Raw genomic sequence first — 11,110 nt, 5'->3', positions numbered from 1 at the left:
TAACCTACTGTAAGAAACAAAGATTTCTTGAGGTTGGATGATCACCTTACAAGATTGGAAGTGAGCTAGCAAACTTGAAAGTATTCTTGATTTTATGAAACTAGAACTTTTGGAATTTATGAAGAACACTTAGAACTTGAAGATAGAACTTGAGAGAGATCAATTAGATGAAGAAAATTGAAGAATGAAAGTGTTTGTAGGTATTTTTGGTTGTTGGTGTATGGATTAGATATAAAGGATATGTAATTTTGTTTTCATGTAAATAAGTCATGAATGATTACTCATATTTTTGTAATTTTATGAGATATTTCATGCTAGTTGCCAAATGATGGTTCCCACATGTGTTAGGTGACTCACATGGGCTGCTAAGAGCTGATCATTGGAGTGTATATACCAATAGTACATACATCTAAAAGCTGTGTATTGTACGAGTACGAATGAGTAGAATTGTTGATGAAACTGAACGAGGATGTAATTGTAAGCATTTTTGTTAAGTAGAAGTATTTTGATAAGTGTCTTGAAGTCTTTCAAAAGTGTATGAATACATATTAAAACACTACATGTATATACATTTTAACTGAGTCGTTAAGTCATCGTTAGTCGTTACATGTAAATGTTGTTTTGAAACCTTTAGGTTAACGATCTTGTTAAATGTTGTTAACCCAATGTTTATAATATCAAAAAAGATTTTAAATTATTATAGTATCATGATATTATGATGTACAAATATCTCTTAATATGATATATATACATTAAATGTCGTTACAACGATAATCGTTACATATATGTCTCGTTTCAAAATCATTAAGTTAGTAGTCTTGTTTTTACATATGTAGTTCATTGTTAATATACTTAATGATATGTTTACTTATCATAATATCATGTTAACTATATATATAACCATATATATGTCATCATATAGTTTTTACAAGTTTTAACGTTCGTGAATCACCGGTCAACTTGGGTAGTCAATTGTCTATATGAAACCTATTTCAATTAATCAAGTCTTAACAAGTTTGATTGCTTAATATGTTGGAAACATTTAATCATGTAAATATCAATCTCAATTAATATATATAAACATGAAAAAGTTCGGGTCACTACACAAGGCAATCGTAGGGTCGAAATACTTTATAGAGAAAGTGAACACACGATTCAAGAACGAATCCAGACAGTCTATTCATACCCGATTTCCAACATTTGTTTATGGCCTCTGAATGACATGATGTTTTAGTGTTGAACCATTCAGAGTTTAATCACTTTTTTAACCATTAAACACCTAAAAAAATTTTGTAATATCTTTTTCAAATAATATCCAGAACACTTAACAAACAAGTATATTAACATTTTTATTCGTGCAATACGTTAATAAGCTAATTTTGACCAATTTATATCGTTCATTCAAAATGATTATCAAACATCTTATTTTCATTCAGAATCAAGTTTATTCGGATTATGAATCATTCAGCGTTAAATCATTATCAAACAACTAATTTTGAATCATTCAAATTATGAACCATTCAGCGTTAAATCATTCAGTTTTATCAAATCCAACCTAAGATAAAAAGTGAGATATAATATGCAAAACGTAATTTAAAAATCTAATTAATTTTAATTGGGAGTAATTATTTTATCATTATTAAATTAACGCTAAAAAGTAGAACATGGTTTCCAGAAATCGAGGAAAATGCCATAAAATACATGTATTTTGTGTCATGGATAGGGAGAGGTCATGGGTTTGATCCTTAGGGATGACATGATTTTCTATAAAAACAATTGAACATCAATAATAGTGGTATATATTGACCCTATAGGGAGGTTTTACCGGATTCGTTCACGGACCTCTACTCTGGAACACTGCCCGAATGGATGTATTCCCGGGTACCGTTGATCGGGTTCGGTTTTCTGTCCGAACGTTTGTGTTACGTGCAAATGATGAGAATCGTTGAAAGAAATGATCTATGATGTAAAAAAAAAAATAGTGGTTCAAACAAAAATGCTAAAAAGTACAACATGGTTTCCAGAAATAGACGAAAATGCCATAAAATAACACCACTATAGTCACTTGTTTCAATCGTTGACAATGGTTGGGCCAAGAAGACCACAATTCGTGTTATTCGGTTCTTCAATTGTTGAATTTAGTTTCGGTGATCAAGGTTGGGGTGCCATTCTTGCTCACATCTACTCTCGTAAAGTATGTCCTATTCTTTTCTTCTTTTTTCATCTGCTTTTGGCTCTTGTTTAGTTCAATTCATTCCGTTGTAATTTCATGTTTCAATTTCGTAGTGTTATTGTGTTTGTGGTATCAGGAATCAGGAATAATTTTAATTTGAAGGGGCATTCTGTTAATGCTAATGGAGTAATTGTTACATTTTATTTCTTTAATGTTCTGTTTGGAGGGTTTTCTTTCTGTCATGCTCACTAAAATAATTGTTTTCTCTGTTTTATCCTTGATGAAAATATATACAACAACAACAACAACAACAACAAAACCTAATACCATATAGGTGGTGTATGGGGAGGTGACATGTAGACAATCCTTCCCCTATCCGAGAATAAAAATAAGTCATTTCTCTACCCAGAATGAAACACTCTCAAAAGTAGAGAAAATCATCCCTCTCTATTCGACGGATAAAGAGATTGTTTCCGAGTGGACCTCTGACCAGTAAGTAGGAATTTTTTTTAAACAGTAGTAAAATAAACTTAAAAATAAAATTGAGATACCGTGAAAATAGTAGATACAAATTTCCATGGGTTTTAAATCCTGCCTGGAATTCAATTTAGACTCTAAACGACAGTTAAGACGCCAATAAATCGACGCTTACTGTTGACTCAAAAATAGAGCCGACATGATTAAATTATATATTTTTTCTTTATGGAAATATGGTCTAAAAATTGTTTTAGTGATGTATGACAAAAATGAGGTGGTGCACTCAGATCATCAATCTTGGTCCGGATGTAATTTTAACTCAATTTTATGCGCACCTTTGAAACGAAGATATACTTTAAGAAGATCATCTTACACTATCTCATTATACATCACCAAAATATTTTGACTTTTCTAAATTTAGGTTGTAACTTTTTAAATTCAGGTTGAGGAAGGGTAAAAGTGTCGGTTAAAATATTTTGCTGTTGTACGGTAAAAAGGTGTTGTAGTTTAAACCCTGCTGCATCAGTTTACAATAACTAGTTATAAGTCAGTCACTATTTCTTATTGCATTTGAGGCAATTTCACAGATATAGTTTGATGTCTTATGTAAACCATAACACACAATAAGAAACCCTCATTTAGAAGAGATCCATGTCTTTTAAGGAGTATATCAATGAAAACGAGCTAACCATACCTACAACTTATTGTTTGACCGATATGCCAATTTAGAATTTTCATACCAAGCCGCTTTACTTATATTTAGTCACTGAGATCAAGTTGAAATGTATTTTTGTTTTTTGCTGAGACATTACTAATGCACTGCAAATTAATGAGCTCCTCTTTAACGTTTTTGAAACGTTAAAAGGCATTTCAGCCCTGCGACTATATGTACATCCGTTTTTGTATGCAATATAATCGATGTGTTAAAATATATAAATGGATAGGATTTTTCTAATTATAACCCTAAGGTTTGTCATTAAGAATTAATTTAGTGTATAAAATGATGATACATGTTGTAGTTATTTCTAGAGGGTGGTTGACTTTTATTTATGTACAAGTGTTTTTAGCATGCCCAGATTATAAAAGTAATGAAAGATAAGTATTGCAGTGGAATGAGATTAGTATTTGTTGTATCTCCACGTAAATTCTCTTTGTATGGAAATGGTGTAGGTTGATATATTTGTGAGAGGATATGGCGGTTGGAACTCACGAAATGCCGTGGAAGTACTGGATCAGGTTTTTCCAAAGGTAATTTTTTCAATTTAGTTGGCTGACTAGTCAACATTTCGAAGCATCGTTAGGCCTAGTTGGTCAATGCCAATCAACTTTCGGTCATCAACGCTAGTCAACTGGTGAAAATTGGTCAAGAGTTGTGCTGAGTTGGTCAAAGCTGAATTTATTAGGTCAAAATTGGTTAACAAAACGGTCAAACTCAAAGTTGGTCAACGTCTAACTAGTGTTCGACTTAACAGATTAGTCCTTACAAATTACAATTGGTCTTGACCGACCAGTCCCAAACTAGCGACTTTTAGAACCTTGATGTATATTTTAAAAGCAATTAGATATATATGAATTTTCTAGTGAGTAAATAGGATGATGCAGTGCAACCAAGTCTGGTTATAGTTTACTTTGGAGGTAACGATGCAGTGGACCCACGTCCAGATGGCCTAAATGCTCATGTACCTCTATCTGAGTATGTTGAAAACATGAGGAAGATAGCGATCCATCTCAAGGTAAATTTTAAGCGATCCATCTCAAGGTAAATTTTATCTTATTTTATTAATTCGTTCAAATATCGTTGTTAGGGTTCTTATTTCACCTAGATGGATATAAATATAATTATTGTTTGAGATCAAACAACATGTTACTCGTTAAGGTCAACTATATTATTTTCTTGTAATCCATTAATTAGTTATGATATATATCAATATATGTCTACGCGAGTATTATAAATGACACTGTATATTGTTACCTGTTGTAACCAGAGCCTTTCGGAGAAGATACGCATAATATTTCTTTCTGCTTCTCCCATTAATGAAGATCAACTCTTAAGGTAATATTGCTAAACTATGTCTTGCGTTTTTTTAATTCTCACTGCGACTAATAACTGTATAATTTTATTTAACCAGTGCTGTTAATGTTCGCAAACTTAAAGTGTTCCAAAAATATGCAGAGGCATGTGTTGAAATGTCCCGAGAGATGGGGATTAAAGCTATAAATCTTTGTGATGCATTTATGCAGTATCGTGATTGGCGAACAACGTGCTTTACGTGAGTATGCTTACGTATACTCTCACAATTCACACACGTATAATACTCCTTATATGTGCTTAGGCTCTTAGCTTCTAGTATTTCCTTTTCCATTAACGTATTAATTTGCCAAAACCAGTAGAACATTTAAGAATGAAATACATATAGCCAAAAGGCGAATAGAAAGTAATTAATTTTTTTTTTTTTTTTTTGACTAATTACTCACAGAAAAAGATTAATGTTTTGGAAATAAAGCATTTCCGGACAACCTAAGCTAAACCCATAGCAAAATTACCCAATTTGATATATGTCTGTTTTCACTCATTACCCAACCTGCCCATTTTGCCACCTCCAGCAGTACACCAGCAGGCTTTTCATATGATTTATATGATCTTTTTTCTGTTCCAGTATTTTTTTTAAAACCAGTTCATGGTTGTCTAATTGTTTTTTTTTTTTTTTAAACAGAGATGGGATACATTTAACACCTGTTGGGAGCAATATCGTGGCAACAGAGATACTAAAAGTCCTTACAGAATCCGACTGGAAACCGAGTCTGCATCCAGAAGCTTTGCCTACTGAGTTTGCTTAGCATTTAACATCAAAGGTTATCAATCCACCTAATAGTACAACTGTTCAATTATATAAACACCATTTAATGCCATTGCACATGCACAATATTCATTTAGTCTTTCTTCTTCAGGCATATAATATGTTACTATGAATTTTTATTCAATCCCGTGCACTTATAAATTTAGAAAAAATAGTCAACATGGAATTATGCCATACAACTAATTAAACCAAGATAATACCAGTAAACACAATAAACACAAACCTGTGGTAACAGATAATGACTTATTCAGGGGGTGTTTAACTGTGATTTAAATGAGTACTGTAGACCTGTAGTGACGGGTTCTTGTCATCGTTATCAGATATTATATCCGAGTTTAGTGTTTTATTTGAATTATTATGATGATCAGTTCTGGTATCTTTTGTGTTCGATTGTAATCGTTGTTCTAAGTTATGACAAAATTGTTGATTATTCAGATCAACGTGACATAATAAAGTATGCAAAAAAAGCAACTTTTTTTTTTTATAGAGTTTGAGCAATGAAGAAATCAAAGATTGATCAAGTGGCAAGAAATGATGTTATAATGGATGGGAAATTTGAGGCACTAATCGTTGCCTTCATTTGCACCTCTAAAATTGACATTATCAACACCTCACTTTTGCACCCACTATATTGCCATATTGGTTTTTATTTTTTTTTCATATGCCTTTTTTCAAAAATATTGGTTTTTTCATATTAGTATGTTACCGAAATTTTATCAACACTGCCATAGTAATAGCCTAGTGTAAAGATGTCTTAGTTGATATGTAATTTAATATTGTACGAAGAAGTTTTTTTTTTTTTTTTTTTTTTTTTTTTTTACATTTAATGTGTCGTTTATTTTGTCAATGTGTCGTTAGCAATTTTTTTTTTTTTTTTTTTTTTTACAAAAAGTGTTAATATAGCGGTTGGTGGTCTGACTCCTTTAGGGGAGGTCAAGAGTTCGACCCCTCGTTGACTACATATTAAAAACATAATTTCATCTCTGCCATGAAGTATATCCACCCATGACATCTTTTCCTTATCGTTTGGGGGGTAAAGGGGAGGGGGGGTTTTACTGGCCGTGCCCTTGGATCGATTTCAAGGTTTCTTCCCGGCCAGCGATGGGGGCGGGGTTATTATCGCTGCATCGGCATAGTCGAAACGAGAGATGATCGCTACGGGTGGTTTAGTCCCCCTCGAGTGATTCCAATCGCTGTCCAAAAAAAAATATACATAATATATATAATAACTTTATTTAATTCAAATTAAATTCAATTTAAAATTAAACGTCAGTGAATATTCGAGTTGTACACATTAGATGTGTGCCTTAAAAGAAAGGGTGATGATATATACACAACCAATTTTTACAAATACACAACCAAACATGCTTTACAGTGTTGTACAGTACAACACTGTAAAACATATTTGGTTGTGTATTTGTAAAAATTGGTTGTGTATATATCACTACCCTAAAAGAAATGTTTTCAGTAATCGTTTAGGAAATTACTATTACTTTACTATTACTCTGTACTATATACTAGTACTAGTAAACAAAGATATCACAATTTTGTATTGTAGCAGTATAATATAGTATTAAAATTAAATATAAGTACATCAAATAAGTAGTTTGCACAAGGTTTGTTCTAGAGATTGTTTGGGGAAGAAAAGAAGTGAAATGAAAGGGAAGGAAAAGCATCCTTCCATTTTGAGAGGAATCATTTGAAAGAAAAAATTACACTAAATAATCTCTCAACTTCTTTTTCTTTCTCTCCAAATAAAAACTCGGAAACACTAAATCTCTAAACTTTCTTTTCACTTCATTTCTTTTCTTTTAAAAATATAACTCAACAACAAAGCCTAAGTATCAAGGTTTAACTGTGACTGGAAATCTTTGGGCCACGTATTCTTATTCAGTTCTCAAATTACGATGTTAAGTTTCTCATGACACCCTCAAGTATTGTTTATTACCGTGCAGTCCCCTACATTTTCTATTGTTTCCCTTAAAAATTATGCAGCACACATAAATAAACAAACAGAATACAATTAAGAAAACACAAAACAAATTAAACTGGGGAGTATCAATTCACAGGTAGAAAAAAATTTAGTAGGGTAATCTATCAATTATACTATTAGTTCCAGAAAATAAGATGCCAATCGCCCAAGCAATTGCCTTTTAATATATGAATAAAATAAGTATAACTATAACCTCTGTTTACATTATCAAATACACTTGATAAATACCTTATAGAAACTTCTCTATCACATCTATAAATTCAAGATAATAATATAAATTTATGAAATATAATGTTTGCATAACAATTTTGACATAGATACATAATTAAATAATGAGGTGTGATTCGAACACCGTTATTTTCAGCTGCGCAAAATCAGAGAAACATACAATGATGATAATCATTAAATTTATAGATAATGCTTCCGTGTTTCCTTCCGGCCTTTGGGCCATGATTATCAATCAAAATATTCAACACAAAATCTTGCATTTAACATTTTGTGATCTTAATCTCTTCACTTGGAACATGGTTGATACTTACTAAATTGTATGTTGTTAATTTGTTTTTTGTTAATTTAACTTTATTGTAATAGTTCATTTCAATACACTATTTGCCTATTATAAATGTTTAAATTGTTTTTCTAAGTTGATCCAATAAAAATGTTAACTTCATTACTTAACTGATCAGAAAAGACTTAAGTAAGCGGAAACAAAACATTATTGATAAAAGTTCTAATTGGTGACACTTCTAAAATTGTGTGTCGGACACTTGAGTGAAACGAAGGAAATATTTATATCGTGCAACTACAATTTGAAAGCTTAGCTTCGCCTTGAATATGTGTATGTGTCATGCAAAAAACCTAGTATCAAACTAATCAACATTACTTTACACAATATTCAAAATTATACAACATTTAATATATATAATATTTAATATGTTTTGGGGAAAAACAATTGAGCTTAAAAGACGTCATGATAAACTTATTTAGTATAAAAAAAACTATTCTCGATAATCTGAAGAATTTAGATGAAGATGATAATAAAGTGGTTGGCGATATTTCATCCAATGATTTTGACATGTAGAAGTCTATGAGTTGGGTCTCATTGCAATCGACGATTAGGAAGTACATGTAACTTATAAATATTTGCCTTTTTATGTGTTGTTTGGTTGATGTTTTGAGGGATTATGTATTTTATAAATATTCTATTTTAATTATTTAAAATGCATACTATAGTAAATATGACAAGAGTTTGCCTTTCAAAAAAAAAAAAAAAATATGACAAGAGTTAAATAAATTCTGGTGTCATTTTTGCTAAGTTTATAAACTAGAAGGACCACAATTAAAAACCAACATCTTCAATGGCCCAATCTTTTCATATCTGTCTTCACCCACCCCCAATATAACCACCCAAAAAAACCATTTCAAAACCCAAAACTCACCATTTCATTTCCCCTCACAAAACCCCAAACAAACCCCTAACCATGGACGGAACCGGAGTTGTCGCAGTGTACGGTAACGGCGCGTTAACGGAAAGCAAAACATCCACTTACTCCGTCAAAGTAGGTCTCGCCCAAATGCTTCGTGGTGGCGTCATCATGGACGTGGTTAACGCCGAACAAGCACGAATCGCAGAAGAAGCAGGTGCATGTGCAGTGATGGCGTTAGAACGTGTGCCGGCAGACATTCGTGCACAAGGCGGCGTTGCACGGATGAGTGACCCGCAGTTAATTAAGGAAATAAAACAGGCGGTTACGATTCCGGTTATGGCGAAAGCGAGAATCGGGCATTTTGTTGAAGCGCAAATACTTGAAGCGATTGGTGTGGATTACGTGGATGAAAGTGAAGTGCTGACGTTGGCAGATGACGTTAATCATATTAATAAACATAATTATAGGATTCCGTTTGTTTGTGGGTGTAGGAATTTGGGTGAAGCTTTGAGAAGAATTCGTGAAGGTGCTGCTATGATTAGGACCAAAGGAGAGGCTGGAACTGGTATGTTTTTTTGATGATTGTTTTTAATTTTGTGTTAATTTGGTGTGATTTGGTTCAATTGATTGATTATGTAATTAGGTTTTAATTTAATGTCTGCAATAAGGGTTTTATTCAAGTATTTACTATTGCAAAAAATAAGTTATACTAGTACTTATTCAAATATTTGGGGTTTCTGAAAAACTTTATCTTAAATAGGAAAAGGCTAATTGTAACCAAATTCATTTGTAAAAAGTTCACCTTGTTAAGATGTTCATTTGTACTATGCTCAAATAATGTGAAACTTCGTTATACGAATCAAAAACCGTGGTGTGAATATCGACTTTCCTTTAGAATTGGTATTTGGATGTATGGTTTGATAGATAAAGGAGTAGTTGATATTGAGTAATCAAATAAGATAATAGATGATAACGATAACAGTAATAAGTGGGTGACAGGTGACTGGTGATTGTGTTTGGATTTGGTATTTTTTGTTGACAAATTTGGAATTAGTCAAATAAGGCTAAATTAATGTTTAAAAGTGATTTTGTTATGCCTTGGTTGGGCTAATAAGGTGTTTCTACATATGCTTTTATCTAATTATGGAAGAAGGTATAGTGACCTGATATTACTATATCAGGTTTACGATTTTTCTTTGTATAGTATGCGAAAGAGAATAGTTGCTTTTTATGTTTTCAAATATTATGATGGGACGGGATTTTGGTCAGTTTCAAGTCATAACATACATATTTTGTTTTTATCGCTTAGTTATTTTGGTCAGTTTAGTTTTAAGCCAACTGCAATAAAACTGCTTTTGATTTATAGGTAACATCATTGAAGCGGTGAGACATGTGAGGTCTGTGATGGGTGACATCAGGGTTCTTGCAAATTTGGACGATGATGAAGTGTTCACTTTTGCAAAGAACATCGCAGCCCCTTACGATTTGGTGATGCAGACAAAGCAACTAGGAAGGCTCCCAGTGGTGCAGTTTGCAGCCGGTGGTGTTGCAACACCAGCTGATGCAGCTCTGATGATGCAGTTAGGATGTGATGGTGTTTTTGTTGGGTCGGGTGTGTTCAAAAGTGGTGATCCAGCTCGCAGGGCACGTGCTATTGTTCAAGCGGTCACACACTACACTGACCCGAAAATGCTTGCTGAAGTGAGTTGTGGGTTGGGTGAAGCGATGGTTGGGTTGAACCTTGACAAGAATGTGGAAAGGTATGCTAATCGATCTGAGTGATGGAGATGTTAAGTGGATGGTTGGTTATATGAATTTGGTTTATTTAGGCTCTCTGGGATTTTAGTAAAAGTGTTTTATGGTTTGAACAAACAAGATATACAACTGTTGTTGAATATTTGTATTTGTTCAGTATGCAAATTATTCTTGATTTTATGATGTTGGTTTTGTCGTGTATGTGAACAAGTTGCTTATAAAAGAGGTTTAACGTGTATGTACGTTAAAACCTATATGTTAGTTTATAAAAGCACGAGGTGTCCGTGTTCATTTCAGTGTCCATTTCTCAGTGTCCATTTTTAGAAGTTGAAATTGACTGACTGTGTCATGGGTGGTGGTGTCCACAATGTCCATTTCAGTGTCAATTTCAGTGTCCATTTTTTATTTTTTATTTTTTATTTTTTAA

At 32.6% G+C, this 11,110-nt stretch overlaps 2 protein-coding genes across 2 annotated transcripts; both read left to right on the top strand.

Moving 5' to 3' along the window:
* Positions 1 to 2,083: 2,083 nt before the first annotated feature.
* Positions 2,084 to 5,561, top strand: LOC139853113 (GDSL esterase/lipase CPRD49-like). The gene is made up of 6 exons (XM_071842488.1): positions 2,084 to 2,194; positions 3,821 to 3,898; positions 4,243 to 4,383; positions 4,636 to 4,703; positions 4,780 to 4,920; positions 5,365 to 5,561. The coding sequence occupies exons 1-6, from the start codon at positions 2,084 to 2,086 to the stop codon at positions 5,486 to 5,488; spliced, it is 663 nt and encodes a 220-aa protein (XP_071698589.1). The 3' UTR covers positions 5,489 to 5,561.
* Positions 5,562 to 8,921: 3,360 nt separating this feature from the next.
* LOC139851665 (probable pyridoxal 5'-phosphate synthase subunit PDX1) lies at positions 8,922 to 10,867 on the top strand. Its single transcript, XM_071840762.1, has 2 exons — positions 8,922 to 9,493; positions 10,295 to 10,867. Exons 1-2 carry the CDS (start codon positions 8,983 to 8,985, stop codon positions 10,708 to 10,710), a joined length of 927 nt encoding a protein of 308 aa, XP_071696863.1. The 5' UTR covers positions 8,922 to 8,982; the 3' UTR covers positions 10,711 to 10,867.
* The last annotated feature ends 243 nt before the right edge of the window (positions 10,868 to 11,110 follow it).

The sequence above is a fragment of the Rutidosis leptorrhynchoides genome, chromosome 6 (assembly GCF_046630445.1).
Source record: "Rutidosis leptorrhynchoides isolate AG116_Rl617_1_P2 chromosome 6, CSIRO_AGI_Rlap_v1, whole genome shotgun sequence".
NCBI classification, from domain to species: Eukaryota; Viridiplantae; Streptophyta; class Magnoliopsida; order Asterales; family Asteraceae; genus Rutidosis; species Rutidosis leptorrhynchoides.
This window is presented reverse-complemented; position numbering and strand designations above follow the sequence as displayed.